The sequence below is a fragment of the Larus michahellis genome, chromosome 3 (genome assembly GCF_964199755.1).
Source record: "Larus michahellis chromosome 3, bLarMic1.1, whole genome shotgun sequence".
Lineage (NCBI taxonomy): Eukaryota > Metazoa > Chordata > Aves > Charadriiformes > Laridae > Larus > Larus michahellis.
This window is the reverse complement of record NC_133898.1, coordinates 46,311,917-46,336,646: the sequence shown is the minus strand read 5'-3', so window position 1 is coordinate 46,336,646 and position 24,730 is coordinate 46,311,917. Positions and strand designations below refer to the sequence as shown.

The following is a 24,730-nucleotide window of genomic DNA, read 5'->3' as shown; positions in this document are numbered from 1 at the left end:
TCCCAGCAACACTGCAGCAGGGACGGTCACTGGCTCCCCACAGTCCTGCCCCGCCTCGGGCCCTGCTGAGCTGGAGCCACTTGTGTCACAACGTCTGGCACCCCCCAGCTGCCCTCCTCCCTGGCTGGGGTGGCAGGACGGGCCCTGGCCACCAGGCCCTGCCCTGACAGTCCCCATGGGGAGCCCCTGCTCCTGCTGGACCCTGTTCCCCATGGGAGCCCCCAGTTCATATAGCACCCTGGCCAATGGTGCCCACCGTGTAAAGCAGCCTACACCTCCCACAGCAAGGCAAATGCATTCCTGGAAAAGGATTTTACTGCAGTTGTTAATGTCTCAAAATCCACACCAAAGGACAACTTCACTGACCACCGTTTTTAGGGGCATGCCTTGCAGACACAGGGAGGTCACTGCCTTGCACACAGGCTGTCACCCATGACAGAGGGGTCTCAGCTGCTCCTGCTTAGGGACCCTGAGTGTCACTTCTGAGTGATCACATGTAAGCTATCCTAATGTTTAAGCAAAGATTGAGCATACAATCTGATTCTGTAGCTATTTAACTTAAAACACAGCAACAAATTCACACTTTTTGTATGCCCTTAGATTGCAATAAATCCCATGTTTAGTTGAACTACCTTGCATTTACCATAATTCCAGAGTGTGTATGCGTAGTAACCTGTTAGGCTTTTTATGAGCCTGAACTCTCACTAATCAGGAGACTTTCGTTAGAGTATCTAGTCTGCAGGATTTTTTCAAGGTTTCTTTCTTCTTGCACATCACTATAGAGTCAATATTAACATTAGTCTTTCAGCTTTATCTACTCACCTTTACAAAGGAGATGTATTACTAGAAAAAAATTTAAACCTTTGGGCTGTTCAGTAAGTTTTATTCATGGCATAGGAAGAGGAGGGAGACTGAGACGCTCCTTTACATAGATCTTTAAAAATTTAAGGCCATTTGTACTTGGATTTATGACAGTAATAACCTATTTGTGTTACTTGAGTTTATTAAAATTAATGACCTCAATAAAAACAACAGCACCAACATGAATTCAGAAAACTGGCTCCAATGTTAAAAAATAAACCTAGTATTAAGCACTGTCTGATGTGATGCAAACAACATCCGATTCAATTTATCAAAAAAGTAATGCTATCAATCTAAACCCACCTAATAACGTATTAGTCCTAGCCTTCAGAGGCATGCACTTGTTCTTTATTATTGTATGAGACCTTGGAGCTCCCCAGTCCCAAACACTACCACGTGTTCTGTGTCAAAACATAGCTTCCACATAGCAAGTACACTAGATTCATGAAGACAGTAGTTTGATTTTCTATTTGTTTTTCATTTTAAGAATTATCTAGAAAAAGTAGTGCTTATGTAGTGTAAGAACAGCTCCTATATCTGTGGATTTATATGATTTCATATATATATTTCATATAAACACAAGCAGCAATGCAAATGAATCTTCATAACTACATACACAAACGTACTGTGTACTTTTGCTATATAGCCTGCTCCTCTTTCCCAAATAATACTGGAAGATAAATTTATTCTAGCAGTACCTCACAGACACTTAGAAGAAGTCTAGTCCTCAGAATTATCTCTATTTTGCCTTTAACACACATTTTAATAAGTTGGGTTTTGCATGTTTCGAATAGACTCTGATTGTAACAAAAGGTAAAGATACTCATCACTACTGGAAAAAAAAATAAAAAGGATACGTTTCAAGCTCCCTGAGTTGATACAATTACAAAAGATTTGTATGACTCTCAGTAAATAAGGACAAATCATACACTCAATGTCAATGGGTGACGCAAGATCCATTGAATTTAATGGAACCGGCACAAAATTCACTGTGTTGATATCATTAAGGTGAATGAAAAAGTTCTGCTAGTCCCGTTGGAAACTTGACAAGGCTGTAGTTGGTAAAGGTTTCTACTAAATAGGATTAGCAACTAATAAACCATATAGGGAAGATAACTGTACTCGCCATCTTACAGCTAGGTAAAATGTGTCTGTTTGTGGTTGGCTAACACAGAGGAAAAACAAATACAAGCAATCCATTGCAACTGGAAAGTTTTTGGCTATTTCTTTGGCCAATCTCAACAGAGTAAACAAGAATCTAGTCTCTTCTGCAATTTGACAGCGCTCTCATACTCTAAATTCTAGTCCCGTTCTTCTCTATTCGGGTTTGAGGGGGCAAACCACCCAGCAGTAAAAATACATGATCTACATCAATTCTGTGAATAATTCAGAGTTTACCAGGCCATGCTCCTAGGACCACAAAACCAGCTATGAAAAAAACCTGAAGTTACTCAAATAGAAAGAAAAACCAAACCAAAACAACAACAAAAATAATCAGTTGACACCAGTAGAATAAGGTTCGCTAGGTGTCAAAAATTAAAATTTTTACAGTGTTATGAAGCAGGATCTCACTCCTAATTTATAAATACATTCTAACATCTCCATAACAGACCCACATTCCTTACACCTACAAATGCAAATCCACTACAGAATTCTTTTCTGGATTACTGGTTTCTAAAACTTAAGAACCCCTAATAGTCATCAAGACAGTAAAACATAGCGTTCCTCGCCTTCTAAAAATATTGATTCTTCGGGTAGGAAGAATATATTTTAATTCAGATGACAAATGAGATGTTTTCTATTTTCTCCTATGCACTCTCCCTGCTTCTTTTCATTTAAAGAAGATGCAACATGTATGAGACCAATCTTTACAGCACAATTAGAGTTACATTAATGCACCATGAATTTCTTAGAGTAACATTAAAAGCAGCAATGAATCTTGAATTTAGATGTTGAAAAGGTTCAATAAGTTTAGAGCACCAGTAATGTAAGCATCTTCATATTATACAGTCTGCAGGAGGAAACCCACTAGAATTTATAGCTCTTTCTCAGAACTTAAGAGATGAACTTGAAAGTATAACCTGATAGAGAAAGCTAAGAAAAATGATTCAGTAATTCAAAACAACAAAGAACAAGAGTCCCCCAAGCAACTTTCATGACCAGAGAGTAAATTCCCGTGTTTTCTTTTGTGCTCTCACAGTCTTAACATACTGTAATTTTCATTTATGCTTAGCAATACTCTTGCCTTTATGAGCCAAATCAAAGTCTCCAAAACTCTTCCCTGCAGCAGTCTTTCACCCCAAAAGTCCAAAACTTTTGATTAGTTTTCAAGAAAGCAGATCCTGGAACTGGTTCATTACAAGTGATGGCAGGGCAGCAATATGCAGCCTGGACTCATTTAAGCTACCTTGGAAGCACAGCTTGAATAGAGATGGTCTTGACAACTTCCTGGATAACCTCTCTCATAACTACAGAAGCTGCACAGAAAAAAAGTGATTATGAAGCAATGTAGCTATTTAAGCCAGATGCTTGAAGGTGGATGACGTGAACATTCCTTCTATATTTTGGTTTTCAGTCATAATAAAGCAAAGATCTGTGAAATTAAAAGATGTCATGGATATGCTCCATTGTTACCATCTTATTATTTTTGTTGAAACGTTTGTTAATTCACAGCAAGCATTAAAGAACAGCAGTATGATTCTGGCCGTGATCCTTCATGATTTTTAAGCTACTAACTAACTGAACCAGAAGAGCTGTAAACCACTTGTTGAAGAGATTGACTGCTTCCTGCGTGTTTTTCTAGGAGTGCTAGGTGATTTGTAGCTATCAGGACTTATATTATACATCTATCTCAACAAAAGTCATCCCCAAGACAAACTGCAGCAATAAACTGTGCATACTCTGATCAGCATTTGGAAAGCGATGCAAAACAAGCTGCAGTTTTAACATTTTAGTTCCCGCTTCCACCTCTAATTTGCAAATATCATCCCAGGACTTTTTGCTGAAGGCTTCAGCACCAGAACTCTTTGAAAATCCTTTTGCCTCAGCACTGAGCAAGGAAAACTCTGCTTAGTTCATAAGATCATCTGTCACCACTGCCAGCTGCAACATCCCAGCATGATCAAGGTTATGATCTTGATGATGGTTTGCAGACTGGGGATAGGTTTCCAGAGCTTGAGTTCATGCAGTTTTGAGCTGCAGTGCTTTCTCTGCTAGGAGGAAAATACAGGTCATTTTTCCCCAACAATGCTTACATATTTTGTGGCAAAGACTTGATGGTACAAGGACCCTACCTGCTGCTCCAACTCTTCCGCTCTTCCCCCCTGCTCCAAGAAAAGTTATGGCACACTGACAAAACAGCATGAGGAAGTTTGGACTGCCACTGTCTAGGGAGCACATATTCCGTGGGCAGGCAGACTATTTCATTTGCCAGAGCTGTCAAGCCAGCCCTTTCTACAAACACTAGCTTAAGACAAAATAAAAGAAAAATTATAATAAAATGTTTTAAAAGCTGCATGCAGAGTGCTGAAGCAAATGCATAGTAATTAACTGGTTTCCTGGGTAACCAAGAGCAAAATGATCAAATCTGCCTGCTTAAAATTAGATTCTTAAATTTACATTTAGACATTTAAGAGCTGCACAACTTCCAGGTGTTCTGAGCTGCAGCTGTTTTGATTAACTGCACCTCTAGCAAAATATGCAAGAGTCAGTCCACAGTTTCCAGAACATAAGATTCCTCTTTTCCAGTTGTGACTTCAGTATAAAGTACAGAAAGGTCTTGATTTGCCAATGTGTCAGCACCCACAACCTGTCAGACCCAAGAAGTGACCTTTCAAAAATCTGAACAAGGTAAGACTCTAAATTTAAGCATGAAGACCTACATGTGTCTGTCTACCTAACCACAGATATGAATCCAGTCTGCTGCACTAGAATGCATAACATGAAAGGACAGCTTAAAATCCGAGTGCCTGATTTATAAGGGGAAATTAATGTCACAAACCCAACAAGAAAGCTTGGAAAAATGCCTTTCCCATCCCCCTCAGTATCTACCTGCATTTTTTGAAAGGGGCAACAGAGAAACAACACAGGTCAAGTGGTTAATACCTTGCATAAATCCAATGAACTATTCCCCTCTCCATGATGGGCTTCTGCCTTGCAAGCCTAGTATGGGTGCTCTGCATGTTTTGCTAGTCTTTTTGCCTTCTGTTTGTCAGTAGTAGCAAGCATGAGATCTCTGTAATGAGCTGTGCAGCAATGATTTAAAGAATTACTGAGAAATTTTATTTACCACATGAAAAATGAAATACACGCTGGCAGATGGGCAATCATAAAAGAGGTTTTGGACTATCTAAATCATTTTTATTTCAGGAATAGATAAGCTCTTGTGCAGTTTTCTAAACCAAGGAATCAGACATCTGGAGACCTAATTATCATAGCTTAAACTTATTTTTATACTATTTTTTTGCATCTTTCAGTGTGTAGGAGGCTGTGTGCATGGGAAAAAAAAATGTATTAACTGGCTAATCAGTGATTTCACATTACAAACAAAACCAATTACACATGCTATTCTCTGATTTGTACAACAATACCAGCCAATTCCTTCTGTAACTTAACGAAACAATTGGACTCCCGCTAGGTATGCATTTGTCCAGGTGGGTTACAATGCTATAATAGAAGTAGTATCTGCGTGTAGTTCACTAACTAGGATTCAGAAAACAACCTGCTGGGTAAAAAAGGAAATAAGAGGCTCTCTCTGCAGTTCACTCCTTTTATTTATTTATGAGAGAGAGAAAATATTTGCTCTAAAAATGCAAAAAAATGTGACAGGTGGTAAAAAAGCATCTGAATTATGTTTCTACTCTTTAAGGAATTGAGTCATGGGAATTCTCATCTTTCAAAATAATTTGAAATCTTCAGAATGTTATTCTCTATGGTGTTTCCTAGAAGCTTTTCTTCACTAATTTAAGCAAGAACAAACAACACTGAATTTTAATTAACTGTCAGGTACATCAGTTTATATTCCAAGCCTCCTCCAGGAAACAACTATTTTAGAATTTAAGATAGAAGAGTGTTTATAACACAATAAATGATATGCTTCTCACTTCATCCTAGCAAGCGTCAGGTCCTAAAGGTAGTAAAAATTTTAAACTAAGCATGGTCTTCTATGTCGTGCATCCATTTCCCAAGAGTCCATTCATAAATTATGGTTTTGCTTTAAAAAAAAATACATACACATTTACACAACATAGTCTGAGATCAGACACTCAGCAGAAAATATACATGCCACTACTGAAAATACAAGAGACCTATGTAAGCTTATAATCTCCATATCTAGATTCCACAAGTTTGCCATATTCAGCTGTGGGTATCACTTTGACCATTAAAACCAACAGCAGATACTTTTTTAAAGGTCAGTTATATAGGTTTAGGCTATGAAACCTCTTATACCTGACAGAATTTCAGATTCATGGTTTTGGTTGGGATTTCTCTTTGAAATTAATGCTGGCTGAATGCATCATCCTTCACTCAATTTCTAAGATTCTGTCTAGGTCAAAATCTCTGCTCTGCTCTTTGTGCAAGACTTAATACCAAAATGTAAAGCAGAACCAGCAAGAACACTCAACTCCAGTTACTATGACATCTCAGTATAGTGCAGTCAATTGCAACATCCTAACATAATTCTTACTCAGTAGGAAAGTTTACTGTAAAGCAAACTGGAAAGTCTGGCTTTAAAATAGAGAACAATGGCTTAACTCCCATTTTTCAGCTACAATGACATGGATTGCATTGGGTTTTGTTCTTTAAATAACAGTTGAGGAAAGTTACTTGACAGCTTCAATGAACACCCCCCCCCCCAACCCCCTCCCCCAAAGTAAACTGCTGTGCCAATTCATTTTCACCGTCTACTTTCCACTGCACTTCTTCAATCAGGCCTGGAAGCAAAACATTACGTAGCATTTTGGGGACTCGTGATATGCTAAAAACCCCAAAACAACTACAGACATGAATGTAACACAAAGTCATATAAATTCTAAAGTGTTGTATAATAAACTTCCTTCTATAACACAGTTAAGAAATTGCATGTTCTCTCTCAAAAATAATTTCTTACATTACATTGTTTGTATTTGACATGACTTCAAGGAGTTCTGAAATTGATACAGTAGAAAGATTCATGTATCCTGGTACACTCTTAGATTTGCTCTTAACTATAAGCTCTTAACTATACATACACTTGTCCTATTAGATTGCAGTACTGCTCCCTATATGAAGTAAAATACCTAAATACATATTTGATAAAAGTTATAAATAGTAAGCCTGTGAAGGAGTTCTGTTGTTTGTTTTTTTTTGCTTCAAAGGAAAAAACAAGCAATGGGTTTGTGCAATGGCACACACAACAAATGCTATTATTGCAAAGCATCAGAGGAACAAACTACTGTCACCCTAAAGAACATGTTCTCAATCCACCCAAATCCACATCCATAATAACAGTTTCCTAGCTTTTTTTTTTTGCTTCCAACAAGCTTTTAAACCCAAAATTTTGACTGCCTCCTTTCTCAGGATCTAGCAATACAGCAATTACCTCCCAACTCCAAAACCATCAAATCTACCAACACCACTAAGACAAAAGATTATTTCAGGACTCAACCTTTCAAGCTCTTCTTTCTTTGCCCTCTACAACTACCTGAAAGGAGGTTGTAGAGAGATTGGTGTTGGCCTCTTCTCCCAGGTGAATAACGACAGGACCAGAGGAAATGGTCTGAAGTTGCGGCAGGGGAGGTTTAGATTAGATATTAGGAAGAATTACTTTACTGAAAGAGTAGTCAGGCACTGGAACAGCCTGCCCAGGGAGGTGGTTGAGTCACCATCCCTAGAGGTATTTAAGAAACATCTAGATGTGGCACTTCAGGGCATGCTCTAGCGGCAGAGATTGTAGGGTGTGTTGGGTTTTTTTTGTTATGTGTGTGTATGGTTGGACTCGATCTCAAAGGTCCTTTCCAACCATGAAGATTCTATGATTCTATGATTCTGCAACCTCCCAGAAGCCCAAACTGAGCAGTTAGCTTTGGATGTTGAATATATTAATGACCTTGAAACAGAAGGTATACGTGAGGTGCAGCTGGAGATGAGGGAACTCCCCATCACTTGCTGGCTACAGGACCACACCACACGGAGGGAGAGAGGAAATGCAATTCAGGACCAGCCCAAGCGCACAAAAAGGAAGCAGCTAACTACAAGCATGATTGTATGATGACCTCTGCAGCAAACAGATGCTAGCAGAGACCTTAATATATTCTGCCTATAGCATTCCTAGTATGTTGTATTCATCCCTCACATAGAACTCATTTTCTTATGCTTTGCATGTGCAAGGAAACCAATTTTGTCTCTACCTGTGCTGTAGCGGAAAAATTATTAGATGCAAGTGCTGCTTTTGTGATCGATCCTCTGTAATAGTGGAATGAAGAGTAGGAGAGAAAAAAAAGTCTCTTTTTAACATGCCTATCACTTTTGACAATCTTACAAAGGGAAAAGTAAGAAAATTAACAGTAGTGCATAAAACAAGTTTAGTAGAGTCAGAAAAGAATTGAATAAAGTTTAATTGACTTACAGGACCTTTTCATCATGGAGTTTTTCAGCACTCTCTGAGATTAGTCCCTTCTATTTCTCCAATGAAAACAAACAAAAAAAAAAAAGATGAGAAGCATTTCTTTTTCTGAAATAAATTTTGCAGGACAGTTTCAGCCAATGGCAGATCTTTCATTCTTACCTGAATGAGTCAGAGGTCAGCAAAGTAGCAGCTCTTTGGTTACTTTGGGCCAAATCAAGTACATATTCTTCCCAAACTTTCCAGAACTAACGCTGATAAAAATCTATACTGCATCACACGTATTTTTCCTTTCAGAGCAGGAAGGACCACAACAAAAACTATTAAAAGTATCGACAGGGGAAAAGTTAAATCAGAGGTGTAGTCCTACAGCATCCTCCTCCTTGCCATTTTTCCCTAATGAATGTCCAGTCTCAGTCATCACCTGGCCAAATAAATACCCATTATATGACCCAAACAGAGTTCTCCCTGTTACTGGATATGTGTATGTCCACTCACAGGAAGGAACATGTCATCACCCTCTAGCCTGGTAGTCTGACACACATGCAGCACCTCCTGTCCTGTGACACGGAAAAGTATCACATAAAAGTCATGTGATGAAAGTCACACCCCATCACATCAGGGGAGAAAAGACTGCAACACATGGTCTCAGAACATTTCTGACCTACCCAAAAGGTTAGCACTATTGAGTTAAAGCCATGACTACTAAGAAAGCCATCCTATGCCTACTATGGCAATGGAAGGCAGAATGGCTGCGGGTTTCAACACAGGATTTATCTAATCTCTCAACTGAATAAGAATCTACACCAAAGCTTGCCAGCCTCCTGCTGCGAGTCTCCTTCCAAAATCTTTATGATCCAAAAGCTTTAATCATATACTCAAGGTGTATCTTGATGACCAGACAGGAAGTGGAGCCTCCGGCGCAGTTCTAGTGGAGTAGATGGCAGTCACCTCTGAGTTGTCCACTTCATTATTAGATGATACATTAGGGCTGACTATGCAGCTGTGTCCACAGGCAACACAGCAACATTGGAAAATGTGTTTAAATAAAAAGTTCTTAAAAACAGATTTACAGTTGACTGAAAACTCAAGCGCAAGGTCTAGAGAATTTCTTTAGGTATAGTAGCTTCCCATCACCACTCTGTGTAGTGAAGCAAGCCTGGAAATCCAGCCAAACTGTGCATCGTGTCTCCAACCACAACATATTACGCAGTCTCAGTTCTGAACAGAGCACACTCCTTATACAAGCACTGGAAACGTATCCTTCAGGGCACAACTCCATAACTGGCTCTACTTACATCTGTACACTATCAAATGGGTATAAAGTTGTCAGTATCCTTTTGTCTTCTCCAAACCTTTTTTATGTAAGAGATCCACAGTAAATCTCAGCTTTAATTATTTTCAGTAGCCTCAATATGGTCATGAAGTAGAAGAACAACTATGCACAGCAGTACATCATAAGATATATCCAGCCATCTTTCCACTTTAGCTCTGTTTCTCAGGAAGCTGCTCCCATCAATTATTTCACCTAGAGACCAGACTGACCTTTTCCCCTGCCTTCATTTTCACCAACCTTCGTTTTTGACAGCATGACAGGATAAAAGCCAGAAGGACAGACTAATACTAAAAGCATCCCTTTTTAATAGTTTCTTCGTATATCATATGGATGAAGGAATAAAACCCTGTCTTGAACACAGATGCAGCAGACATGCTAATACATTATGTAAAGCATAGCAAATAATTTATAACTTCCTGAAAGCAACTCATTTTAAGTTGTACTGCCAGTGTAATGGTACACTTTAAAAGATGGATTTCAGAGAGCAAAAGCTGATCTACAGAGTATATTGATAATGAATCCAAAGGAAGAATCAAAAGGAAAATTTCTTAAAAAAACCCAATAATAATCCACCACCACCAAAAAACTATCCTGGTTTAGGGAATCCTTGCATAAACCTTGCTTATTGCCATATTTTGTTCAATGAAAGTATTCAGGCTCCATAAACATGAATGCTGAGATTTTAAAACACAAGCTTATTTCATTATGAATAAACTCTAATATATACCTGGAGATATTTCAGCATTACATTTAAACTACAGGTCAAAGTGGATACTCTTTGTCTTTCACAAACAATATTTGTGGAGCATGCAAGTGTGTATTTCACTTGCACAGACTTACTAGTGTGGTGTACAGCCTGTCGCACAGCTATGACAGATCACCTGAACCAAACTGTGCCAAAAGTTAGTCGAGGCATATAAGTTAGTACTGAACACACACACAAAACCTGTGATTTCACCAAAGTTGTACTGCATCAGATTTCTTCTGACAAAATTCTTCAAAACTTTTTCAGCAGTAGCATTATGAGAGCCAGCATAACTACTTCTGAATGAACAAACTATTTTTTGCCAAAAAATTGGCAGGAGAACAAAGCAAAAAAAATGAAAACAGTAAAACCTGAGAATATTATTAAATCTTGAATTAACTTCATAGCAGATACAAAGCTATTTTTCCTTTCCCTAAACATACTTGATATTACATATAAACTACATAGCTTACATATCTATAGTATGCCTCTTAAATATAGAAGTACATTTACAGACTTTTATTTAATCACTGTGATTAAAAAAAAGTATATAGCCTAAATTCATTTCGATGAATCATGCATTCAATTGTTGAGTAGGCTTTTTTAAATTTTGCAGCAGAAAAACACTTAAAAGAAACTCTGCCATACCCAGCATCTCTTGCACTAATCCTAGATGATACTTTATTAGAAATTTAGCACTGCAATAGTCATGTTCCCAACTTTTCAATTTTTCAGGTAAGGCCAGTACATTATTTGTAATTTTTCTTTTGTTCCTTAGAGTTATTAGAAAAAACACTTTGAATAATTTAACCTGGATATCTAAAGCATTTGACAGCTTGCAACTCTGACCTCTTTAAGACCATTTCATTCTGAAAGAAATAATTTTAAAATTGTAAGTAAGAGACTGTTCCCTTTGGACTAGATGTGCCATTTATTACACAGCTGATTACTACTAAGGGTTCATCTTTGGCAGGGGGGTGGGGTGTCTTTTTTTTATTTTATTCTTTTTTTTTTTCGTTCAACAATATATGAAAGACCCTTGCCGAGGCAATCCAAATTGAGAGAAATAGATCCCCTGTGAACTACCTGCTCTAGTTACCCAATTAATCCATGTCAAGCAGGACACAAAGCAAGTTTACTTTGGCTTAAACTTTATCAAGAGTAAATACGTGGCAGAACATGAAGGAAATGTTTTCCTTAAATTGCAGTTACTGAAGCGCATCTGTATTTGACTTACATAGGAACTAAGGAATCACACACCTGGAAATATATAACCTCATTTGTTAATAATAATTATCATAACAGTTAAGTTCTGTTTTTCCAATAGGAAAAGCTGCCAGATCTCCTGTCTCCAATGTTTTCCTGTACCAAAATTTAGATAGAAGATAATACTAACTATAAGCACATTCGTTTCTGACAAGAAACAACAATATATCGAAGCCCCTTCACTACCACGGCATTATTTAATGGATACTCAACATTGGGCATTTTTGTCAAGAAAATAGTAATAATAACCACCTTGCTTAGATTCATAGTAAACTTCTTTCCAAGAAGCTTACAGCCTGGTTGCCATTCAATTATTGATTTTGTAATCTTTGCTGCATGTTGAGAAGGAAAACATAAAACATTGATATATTAAAGTGTGTTTACAGTCATAACCTGGAAAATATAGGCCAAGATAACATGATTTACTATCTACTGTATTTCAGTGTTTTTCTTGACATTCAGTTAAATCACTTAGAAAAGAAAAAGATCAGAAAGCACTCAGTGATAGTTTTAGTTCTTGCATTCTAATTTTCATACTGCTGAGCAACAAGAAATACACAAGAAAGATAAAAAATACCGAATCAGACACAGTTTCACATCTGCTGTACACTTTTCAAACTTCCATCACTGCTCTTTTAAAAAAAATCTCCTCTTCCATTTGAATCACAAAGAGAATAATTTCCCACACATCAGCTGGGCTGTGAAGTAACCATATTTCAGTACTCTTCAGACTTATTTAGTAATTTGTTTTCCTTTCACCCTGATGTACTATAATTTCATAATCAATGTATTCCTGGACTTAGTATGCACTTAAAATAAATGACTGAGTTCCCATACAGGAGAATGGGTTGTTTTTTTTTTTTTTTTTTAATTGAAATATGCATCAAGCCCAGTCTTGACAGTGAGTCTTGGAAGTAAGCACTCCCAAGATTAGCATCCCCCTCTTCAATTCTTTAATAACTAGAAAACCGCTAATAAGAACATTTTTATTTTATCTTCAGGCATTTTTAAACTATCAATAGCATTGGTATCAATTTACAGTAATTTCAGATTTTATATTTATGTGTTTTATATTCTACTTCTATTGTTTTAATATTTAGATGAGAATATTAAAATTGTTACAAATTGTTAAGAATAAAATCACTATCCTGAAAAGTTTTCTTTCGTTATTTTTCCCACCAAACAATTACACTACAGAAACACAATGTGACTAACAGGTCTTCACAGATTGAAAACCCAGACAAATAAAAACTTCATAGCTCCATAAAAGTCAAAGGTATGTACTGAGCATCTCTGCTCCTTTCTAAAAACCAAAAACAATACGCCCAAACCCCAACGAAGCCCCAACAAAATAAAACATATAAACATACAGCCTGCATAAGCTATCAGCATAGGTTTATTTATATGCATTAAGTCTGTGCCAGTGGTTACTAATGTAAAATTATTTTAAAAGCCCATGCAGCTGTCCTTCTGTAATAAAACATGTAGACAGGCTTACATTTTACATCAAATTCTAGTCAGCAGTGTTTCCCAATTTTAAAAGATTTTATATAAGCTGCACAACATGTTCAGTGCCAAAGATACTTGTCACCAACTTGCTTTGCTGATCTCTTTCAGTAAAACGTCAATAATGCCACTGTATCTCACGCATTGCTTTCTTGGTTTCAATACTGATCCCTACTCATTTCATCATCATCTTTTAAACATTCTTTTCAAACTAATAATCTAGATCTGGTACAAAGTAAAGAGCTTCTTACCATCGTGATCCAATATTTTCCCCGTCTCTGGAGTCCAGCAGCAAGGAGCTGTTGCTGTTGCACTGCTTACTAGAGACACCCGAGGCTTTGGAAGCAGAGAATGTTTTATGTGGTTAAAATGTATCACCACTGATTATATTTCAGTCGCTCAATTCCTAGCCTTGATGCTCTGGAAATCAGCCAATCCAAGCGATAGAGAGGTTTGCAACAAGAAGTTGCAGAATTTTTCACAGCGAATGTTTCACGGAAATGTTTTGCTTCTTGATACTTGTTTTTTTATATCCACTAAATGTTAAAATAAATCCTGGCTCCTCTTCCCTCCTCCTCTTTTTTTTTTTTTTCCTTCAAAATGAGATTCATATATTGTTCACAAGGGACTTCAGCACTTGCTACAGCTAGGCACAGTGCAGAAAGGCATCATGCCAGATTATGCATACATCTCTGCCAAGATACCTGAATTTTGACTTGCAACACACCCTGTTATTCCAAACATGAATCTTCCTAAGCCAAAGCTCCTAACTTTGCCAAAATACACAGTGCTTTTGTGAGGCAGCCAAATGCTCCTTCAGATTAGCTATGAGCCTCTTTTATTTGCAACGCGGTTGCTCCTTGTTGGCTTTTTTTAAAAAACACTTTTTTCCTAGTGAAGACAAGGTGAAAAGTTCCAAAAGGATGAAATGATCAACTGGCGTTTCTACTACACACTTCTACCCCCACCCCTCTCAAGAATATACACCACAGAAAATCTCTCTGCAATGCTGTAACTATGATTAATTACTTAGCAAATATTATAACCATCTTAATGTTCTCAGTGACAACTAAGGATGCTGCTGAGCTGGGTGTGATACAAAAACAAACAAACAAACAAAAACCTGAACAAAGACAGTCCTGACTCCTTGCCATGGATGTTGTCATCAAAGAACACAGTAAGAGATGACAGAGGAGGAGGCAGAAGGAACCAAATCAGACAATATTGGCTAGTTTGATAGGTACTTAGACTAATATCCCACCAACCTGACGATTTCCAAGCTTTTTGGTCATCACAATAAATGTGTTTTAAAGAAAGGGTCATCAAGAGGCTATGGAGACTGCCCTGGAGATGTTCTCAAGGAGAAAGCATATTATTGCACTAAGAGTGCACAAGACTGAGCCTGAAATTTTAATGGATGGGTGAAAGAGGATGGAGAGATGCTTCTGCAATGACTGAGAGTTTATGAAGGTCTAGAAACATTAAGACCATGCTCTGTGCAAGGAAGGAGAAGAAATTCAGAAGAGATAGTCATAGCTTTCGTCTCTTCTCTTTGCAACAGGATGCAATAATGATTTTCACTGAATCCATTTGAATGGGTATGAGAGTGCAGAACTGACCTGAAGAAAGCAAAGGATGCTGGACTAATTAACAAGTTTGTTTAAAAGGTGAAGAAGAGCTGGGTGGAAGTTTTGATTGTTTGTTGAAACAGCAAGAGACTTATTCTAAGAAGTAAGTTTTAGTCATCAAAAACAATGACAATGTTGTTTTTGAACTTAGAGAAAGAACAAAGTAGTAACTGACAGACATGTTACGGACATCATGGCAAGATTAGGTTGTTTTCCAGAGTGACAAGGAAGCAGCAGTAGGGGAGTCTACAGAAGGTCTGTTTTAGTCATGTTGAGCTGTTGATATCTAGCTGAATAGCCACAAGCTCTCCTTTAGCTCCAGCTGAAGAGGAAAGGTCTGGAATAAAGAAATTCATTTGCAAGCCATCGCGACAAAGATTAATTTGATTTGTATTTACAGATGAGAGAATCTGATGAAAATAGAAGAAAGGGACCATGGTTCAACCCTTAAGAAACATAGCAAGACGGAGTGGAAAGAGGCATTGAAAGAGTGATTAAGATGGTAGGATGGAAAAACTAAGCAAAACAGGTTCTATGAAACCAAGAGACAAAATTTCAGGAAGAGAACAGACAACAGTATAGAAAGTAGCTTACAGGAAAAGAGAATCAGAATAGAGCACTGGTCTCTCTGTTTGACCAGAAAGGTGTCTACAGAGACTTTGCCTTGAGCAGTTTCAGCAGCACCGAGCGAGCAGGAGATGCACTGGGAAGTGCCCAGTGCCACACCAGAACTTTGGCAGTGACAGTAAACAAATCATACAGCTGTGTTAGTCTGACTGCTAATGGGATTCCCATCAGAGAGGCTCCACTTGTAACATCACTGGGACTGAACTGACAATTCTTTGAAACAACTGAATTGCAATGATCAGACTGCAGAAGGCTTGCTCTTTTTAGGAATAAAAACTTTTCCATCAGAATGTTTTCAGCCATCTTGTTAGTCTGTGCAGACCTTTCCTGTGGTCCTTGGCATTTCTGAAACTCTTATAGTCACAAAGATCTACAGTGATCAGATGTTGAACATGAAGACATGCAACAAAATCTTGCCCCTATATGTTTCTACACAAAGAATGTATGGAACAGGGTGATATGGCCCTATGCATACATGCAAACAATTTTCAACTCTGCCTGTCCGGTAAGAAGTGAGGATGCTTCAATTTTTTACCAAACGGTTAAGAATTAATCAATAGCATACAAATTTCAGAGTGAATTCTGTCACAGTCTCCTCATATTTAACACACACACCTCCCCAATTCAAGTGCAAATATCATCTCCTAAATCCAATTAAAAGACACTAGTATACAGAACAAGTCCTATCAATACAACTATACAGACAGAAAAAAAAAATCCTTCAAGTTAACTGACTGACTTTAGCATTAGCGCTCTTGCTTCAAAAGAAGGCTACCTTTTTCATTTGCTTGAAACTCCTCCCAACACACACACTGAGAAAAAGGAGTATCCACCAAGGGAAAGAATTGTGTACTGGTATAACTACAATAGTTTAAACATCAACTTCAACTTTTACATCTACATAAGCCTTAAAGATGAAATTATTCTTCTTCCCCCCCCTTCAATTCTTAAAGGATCCTCAAGCAAAAGGGAGCTTAATTTTTCTGGACACGCATAGAATTTCTCCTCTGTAAAAGAGGAAACCCTCTTCCTCCCAGGTTTGAGTTAAAACCCTTAATTTAATCCTTGCTGACTACTTACAACCCTCTCATGCAGGGGCAGGTATATATTGACAGACTTTACCCCCTCAACAGATTAATTTGTCATTAGGAGACCCATGCTTCAGAGGCTATTTCAAAAGTGAAATGAAAGCTCTCAAAGGCATCTGATCACATTCTTTAGGCACCTGCAAAAATGTAGCGAGCAGGCCACATAGCTCTAAATGCACAATGAGGCCGAAAAACTGAAATTGGATTAAAAGTAATCTATTTTTATGATGAAAATAACTTGCATTGCCAGATCTACTATATTTCACATATGCATGTTCTTTGCAGCACATAAACCTTCCCACTAGAGCCCTCAACCTGCAACAATTGAACAGTTGTATTAAGAGATAGCAAATGTAAAGCAACTAACCAAATAAATGAATTTTTGCCCTGATAGAATTTCTTTTATTTTAGCATTTGATTGCTGTTTGAAGACAGGATGGAAACCCAAGTATTTCAGTTTTTTATTAAATGAAGAGTCCTAATAAATTTAAATGCAGAACTGTTGAGTCATTTGGCATTTGCTCGAGATGCCTCAAAGCCTAAGGGACATGCAGTTATGGCTTTTTTGGGGCACTCTGTAAGTTTATCCAAGTTGTCCCTAGCATTTTGAAGCACCACCTCTCCCCATAGGCTGCAACAAATAATTAAAATATCTATGAACAGTTTGCTATAAATAAATATAAAATTTATATATTAATATTTATTAGAAATAAATCACAGCTCTAATAAGTAATAAGAAAAAAGCATGCAATATTGTTTGACTTCACAGAATGAAGATACACTATATTACATATGTCTGCAGGAATTCTAAAAGTTAGCAAACCAAAACAGATACAAAACCTCAGACACCTACACAAAATAGGAAATATATCAACAAAAGACTCTGAATTTTCAAGTAATTTGATATTGCACGAAATACATTTTTTCCCCATTTTTTTTTTCCAAAATCTTCACTCTCAGAAAAGGTCTAAATGCATCATAATACTTGGGATCTATACAGAATAATAACATGCACTTTCTCATTTTAAGGATATTCCATTTCAGCCGGAATGGGAAAGCAGTAAACCAGGGCAGAACACAATAACACTTTTCAAGATCTTAAGGTGCCCAAGTAGCTTAAAATCCAAGCCCAAATACTTTCAGTACAGAGTTTAGCCTGTCTTGGCCAGCTGACCTTGAGCAACAGAATTCTGAATTTTATTGTTAAAGGCTTAGAGCAAACAGGAATGCTGTAAAAAGTACAGTGATAATAGGGAGATGGCTAAGCAAAACAGGAGAATGGAATATGGCAGCAAATATCTCTGTGCTTTCTGCCTTATTGTACAGAAGCCTGGCAGATGACCAGAGTCACAAGAACTACTACTCTATGGGAGCAAGAACTGTATTCCTATTTTACTGTGGCATTATTTTCATGCAACAAATGTCAAGACTGCATCTCAGATAGCACCTTCTCCATTTGCTTGGGTCTTTTCACCAGGCCCATTACTTCAAGATAACCTCTCTCTAACATCCTGTCAGCTTGTTGTTTATTTTGGTTGTCACTGTCCAAACTGTTTTCTTAGAATCAAGTTGTTTCTTCCCAAAAAAGTAAGCCCCTATCCAACATAGCTATGAAGAAATACGTCCAAAGTGCACTGAGTGTAAACTGGTAAAGTGCTGTGTTTCTATGTGCTAAAAAGTCATGAACACATGCTCAGAAACACAGGAATTCTCCATTACTTCAAAAGTCTAACTAGCACAGAAACTCAAAGTTGAATGACACAACTATAAACATCAGCATTAGTTTTTCACTGCTCATTAGTTTCATTGGTGACATGGCAAAGCATCAGAATTCACAGGAAAAAAGTTGTTGTAAAGAAAGAATAAAGAGGGGAGGAAGAAGAAAAAAAAAAAGAAATAAAGAGAGGGGCAGAACAGCAAAGTAACCTTGAAGGTCCCTCTTCAAGGCTCGCTGGATCTACAAATCAAGAGCTAGCACAAAATAATAACAACCAACACTGCCAAAATCAGATGCCACCACCTACTCTGTTACTCCTCCACACAGACAGAAGTATTTGACTTTGCAAGAAGCTTTACCAAGATCTCACAGATAAGCTACATCCTGAAATCCCCTCACTCATACAAATCATACGTTAATGTCAATGAGACTACCCATTGGTAAAGTCCTGTTCTCTAAGAGGACTAATATAAAAGCACAGCCTCAAATACTTCTAATGATGTTCTGAAGCTAAAACAGAGGATTAAGAAGTTCTACTGGCCTTGCAGGAAAGAAAACTTTTATGGAAAACTCTGCTTGTAGAGATTATGACCTCACGCTAGAAGGAATGTAATTCAAATCAGTGTAAATACGTTCAGATGTTATGAAACTGCTACAGCATCTGTAGAACAGCAGAAGCTACCTACCAATTAAGATTCTACTCCGCAGTAGACAAAGGACAAGACATGGCCCTAAATGTTTAGCTGTCTCGTAAAGACTGCATGCATTACCCAGCCCTAAACTGATGTGTCAGCTCACAGATCCACACATAACTGGAACTGTCCACAGCAGGTGCCTGGTATTTAAATGGGCAGTATCAATACACAAAGGATGATGGGGTTTCACTGCCATCAAGACCAAGCATTGCTTATAAGCCTCAAAGAAATATTTTTCCATTATTTTGTGAAGACCTGAAAGTATGAGTTAAAAGAATAGTTACAAAAGAAATGCCATCCCATTACAAACATTTTAAAAAAAAAAAAAAAAAAAAAAGAAAGAGAGCTAGCCTTCTTATCTATCAGATGCAGCTGAAAAAACATATGAGTGCTGCCTCCCAGAGTCCAGCTGCCTGGAAACAATTCTTTCTATTCGCTGTGGTACACTGATTCAGCATCCAAGGAAACAATCTCCAAGGGCTGTGAAATAACAGCTAGATTCTCTGTTTCTGCCAACCATTGTACCAAGGGGGTCACACTGGACCACCCCAGCTTGAGCTAGGCACAGATCTAGGCCTCTGTTGCCCAAACAGCACAGCCAGGTAACAGCTTCAAAATGGACCTGAATCCATCTCCCTCTCTCCTATGTCCATGAATGCCTGCCCGCACGACCTCATAAAGGAAAATACAGTTAATAGACCCTCTCTCTCTCCACAGGCCCCAAGATTGCTGCACAGAGCCTACATCTCCCACCACTCCTTCTCCACCTGGAGCAACCAGGTGGGCTCTAAGCGCCTCTTCAGCGCCCTGGGGAGATGGCTGGGGAAGGAGAAGCACAGTACAGAGCTGCACTGAGAGGGTGGGCAACTTCTGCCTCCTGCCATCAATATCGACAGAGACAATGACACTATTTCTAGGCATGCTGCAGCTAAACAACTCAGACCAGCACAGCATTTCTTGATCTAACCACTGAAACTGGCACACAACTGTAATCACATTCTAAAGCAAGAAGCAGATGGAGTCCCATTTAAAGAATTTTAGGGTTTAGTCTACTGTATTTTGAGCACTAATCACAGATCACTATTTTGCAAGTTTACAGAATACCCACGCCAAGCATCCTTCCATCACAAAGTAACTCATGAGATGTTTCTAAAAAAGCCAAATATGAAGAGTATGATCCTAATTTTTAAGCCAGAAGAGAAACAAAAGACTGCCTCATCTCATATACGTTAGTGAAAATGGGACGCAGCCTTTAAGTACTGAAATTGCCATCATTACAATACCTCACCAGCAACAAACTGTTCCTGTCACTGAGAAATACGATTAACGGAACAGTATTTCACCCAGGAACTTCCATTCCTAAATAAATACTTGCCCATATCAAAATGGGAAGAAAACATGTAAAAGTCGAGATAAATCAGGGCATCTCTCTTTCGCATTGCTTTCAAGGCGACTCCTGCCAGGCGCTCTCTCTCCCTCCCTTTGACCACGAGGGGGAGGCACAGCATTGCTCGGGCCCCATTCGCCAGCAACGGAATAAACACAAACCGCAGAAGTGTATCATTATCCTATAACAACCACTTGAATTAACTTAATTAAGGCTAAGCAAGAATGATCACAATATATGCTATTGAGTACTTAATAAAACAGATTTTTATACAAAAAGCCTACGTAATGTATATACTGAAAACCAGCCAATTTTAAAAACAGCTAATCATTATACATACATTAGTAGTTGGCCTCCTACATAACAACATTAGCTGTGTTGATGTAATTCAGTTTTGTTTCCATGTGAAATTACACTTAATATAATTTTCCTAGATTAGAAAAGACATCTAATTCTGCTGCAGTAGTCTGCTTAACACCAGTCTCAGAGAGAAGAAGAAATGGCAGAAAGATCAAAGCCGCTGCCACTAGGCTGAGAATAGTTTGAGACAGAAGTGGAGAAATGAAGCAGCATACAAGGAGTTCTTCAGGGCTTAGTGTGACCTCAGGCCTACAATAGATAAGGGCCAGACCTACATCTGCTGGACTTCCTTGATCATGATGCCCCTCCAAAGCTGTCCTCAGAAAGCCGGTACCCGATACAGAGATACAGCCTAGAGAGGGATGGCTTTGGAAAACTCCACACAAAATATGTAGACACAGCAGTACTACTGCAAGGTCATATGGACAAGAAAATGCTCAGAAAGGCACTGGATGGCCAAGGCTCACATTCCTGGTGACACAGTACCTGACAGACATGGTGGCATGATCCCAAGCAACAGGACCAGGAGAGTGCCAAAACTATTCCAGTGTAACTAGCTCAATGACAAACACAACTTACTTTAAAAATCAACACATGAGCCTTACCAACCGGTTCTCGGGGAAGGGATTGATGCCAAGAAATTACTGAAAAGTAGCTGAACAGCACCAGCATTTGTTCAGGTACCAGACACTGCAATGCCACATGAAGTAAACAGCACTGATTAAACCCAGCTCCAGATGAAAAGAGCCACAAGCAAGAAAATGAGCAGGCAAATGGCTGCTACAGATTTGTGAAAACCTGAGAAGTGTAGGTGTACGCAATATGCATCTCTAGCACAGGCTGAACCAGAAATGGACCTGCACAGTGCTGAAACACATATGTGAGATCAGTATTCCCTTTACCATGAAACAGGAACAGCAGCAGCAAGGAATACCTTAGCGTGAACATATACTTGGACTCCCAACCCACGAGCTACCATTCTCTCACTATAAGCTCTGTGAGAAAGAGAATACAATGTGGAGACAGTGATAAGCCTAGAAGACTATGGAAATAAAATGCTGTGGAACTTTGCCCTGGAGTGAATCCTAAAGGGCAATCATTTCAGATGCGCTAAAGAGTTATCACATAAGTCCTAGGTATCACATCCAGTCTCCATCCATCCAAAGCAAAGACAAAAGAGCAACAGCAAACAGATGCTATCAAGTAGCCATATACTATCACGCAGGTATACGACAGACTACAAAAAGTCAAGAAAGTGGGTAAGACAGGAAGAACTGCCTCAAATCCTACCCCCCCCCAACCAACAAAAAACCCTAGGAACCCCCACAAATTTTACCACTATTAGAGCAGGAATCAACAAAGACACTCAAAATAGTAAAGATAGCAGGGACAAACACTCCCATACTCCAAAGGCTTTCTTGATGCTCTGAGAAAACAACTTTCTGAAAAAGTGGTTGGAGGATTACCAGAACTTTTACCAAAACAATGGACTGCAAGACCTGATAGCAATTTGTGAAGAGCCACAGCAAGTGGTCAGACAGCTGAACAGAAACCACCTCTGGAAATGACAGAACATCTGAAAAACTCACGAGAGCAGCAGATTATCATCTGGCCCACTTGCAGCTAAGCACACATGAAAGAAGAATTCAGAAGAGTTGATTTTACTGACATGGTCTTTGAAAGGCTTCTCAAAAAACTGCACAAGTTTCTAAACTAAATTCTTTATCCAAAATCCTATCCACATTAGAAAATGGAGAAAACTGATTTAAGGGATGGGCTGTTTCGTTAGAAGACAGAGGAACAGTGCAGCTGAGGCTTTGCCCTAAATTAATTGTGGGCAAATAGAATGAGATCAATAGAAGAAGTCTTTCACTCATTTTACCAAGTTTAAAAAAAAGTCCATTTAACAAAGGATCGCAAGATAGACTACTCCTTGCCCTGAGAGGTATGAGGCTCTTACCTATGAAAAAGTGTAGTCAAGAGTCTCACAATAAACTCTTCAAATCAATAGTTTTAAAATCAAAAGAGTTGCTCAGAAAGAATAGGTTATCTCACTCTGGAGACCAACGGACAGAACTGCCAGTCCAATGCTCAAAAGCTTCAAACCAAATATACGTGCAAATCAGACTGACAATCTGCTGTTATACAGCTAATTTTGACCTAACAGGCACATAAAACAGGTCTCTGGACAGCAACATTGCTTCTCACCATAAGTCTGCAGATGATTTACGCTTACATAAAGTAGTGTGGTGGGATGATCCCGGTCAGAAGACAAACACCCATACAGCCTGTTCACTAACTTCCCCTCCTCAGTGGAACATGGGAGAGAATATGAAGAACAAACCAAGGAAACTTGTGGATCAAATACAGACAGCTTAACAGGTGAAGGAAAGGGGTTCACCCCCAAACCAGCAAGTGACTCAAAGGAAATCACTCACTACCTCCCACAAGCAGACTGATGCCCAGGCAGTCTTCAAGCAATGACCACCATGAAAGTCACTCACACACACATACCCCCCATCTTTCTCTAACTCCAGTTTTTATTGTCAAGTATAATGTCATGTGGTATGAAATACCCCTCTGGTCAATTTGAGTAACCATCCCAGCTGTATCCCCTTCCAACATCTTTCCCACCCTGGCCTACTCACTGTGAGGGGCAGGTGAGAAACAAAGACCACCTTTGTGCTGTGCAAGCATGGTTCAGTAAAAGCCAAACATTAGTGCACTATCAACAGTGTTTTAGCTATGCATCCAAAACACAGTACCATACAGTGCCATGAAGAAAATTAGCTACATCCCAGCAGGACACAGTACAACTATTTTGCAATAAAGTTGTCTCTCATTTCAGGAGACAGGCAAAAGGCAGCAACGTGGATATCATGGACAACTTCATATACTTGCAAGGTCTTAACATATCATCATACATAGAGTTGATGTTAAGTCAAAAGACACTATGGAAAAGTAAATTATTAAAATCAGATATAAACTTAACACATGAATATTCTCAGCTTTGCTCTTTGTAGCCAACACACATTGCTTGCTTTTGAAATGAAATGTTTCTAATAGTTGCCTGGAGTCAGATGGTAAGATGACATCAATAACTATAATTAGGAAATAAGAGTGAGAAAGAGCTGATCAATAAAACGGCAAAAAAACCCAAACCAAAACCAAAGCAGCTTGACTTCTCTAAACACATCTTCCAGATGACAGATGATCATCTGCTTGTAAGGCTGTGTTTTTCAGGCCAGCAGGAAGTGACTGGACTGTGAAACAGTGGTTGAATAGCAAATTTAAAAACACTGTATGCTGAAGCATGAGACAGAACAAGAATATACTGTGTGTCTGGTGCGTACAGTCATTATACTGCACTGGCAGAGGAAGAAAGGGATAATATGCATTTACAGTAATTTGGATTAATATCCACATTTCTGCAGTGTAGCTAAAAGCTACTGTTCAAAAAGTTAATGTCAGGTAACGAACAACCTAATGAACTTATTACTGGTCGAACTGAAGGCACAGCTTAAGTTCATTAACGGTTTAATCACCTAATGATTTCAAGGCATCAAGTCAGCTCCAAGAGGTAATTAAGGCCTGGGTATCCTTCCTGGCCAAAATCTTTGCTGCTGTAGCACACACACAGCCCCAGTAATTTCAGCTGTGTTTCACTTGTTGCTGTGTTGCACTTGTTTACACAACTGAAAAATATGACCTTGAGGAGACTGACGAGTGACCTCAGCTTGGCCTGTTAGAAAAAGAAAAAAAATCACTTTTGAAGAATATATAGAGAATCCCATGCATTGCAGGAACAAAACCTTAAGCCTCTCCCTTTCTTCCTCTGGGCAACAACTATTCAGATGACAAAATCAATATGCTCCTCCCCTCCATTAAAGAAACCCTGATGGTATTTGCTT

At 38.6% G+C, this 24,730-nt stretch overlaps 1 protein-coding gene across 5 annotated transcripts in view; it reads right to left on the bottom strand.

Moving 5' to 3' along the window:
- PLD5 (phospholipase D family member 5) overlaps positions 1-24,730 on the bottom strand; it is a 185,297-nt gene that overhangs the window by 129,912 nt on the left and 30,655 nt on the right. Inside the window, exon 1 of one of the 5 annotated variants that reach the window (XM_074579991.1) lies at positions 13,569-14,109. The exons of 3 other annotated variants lie outside the window; for them this stretch is intronic. Coding sequence is in view for 1 of the 2 variants with exons in the window: in XM_074579988.1 (XP_074436089.1) it covers positions 13,569-13,571 (3 nt within the window). In the remaining variant the exon portion in view is untranslated. Of the gene's footprint in view, positions 1-13,568; positions 14,110-24,730 lie in introns of those variants that run through there. One more of the 5 variants, XM_074579988.1, reaches the window with a different exon arrangement.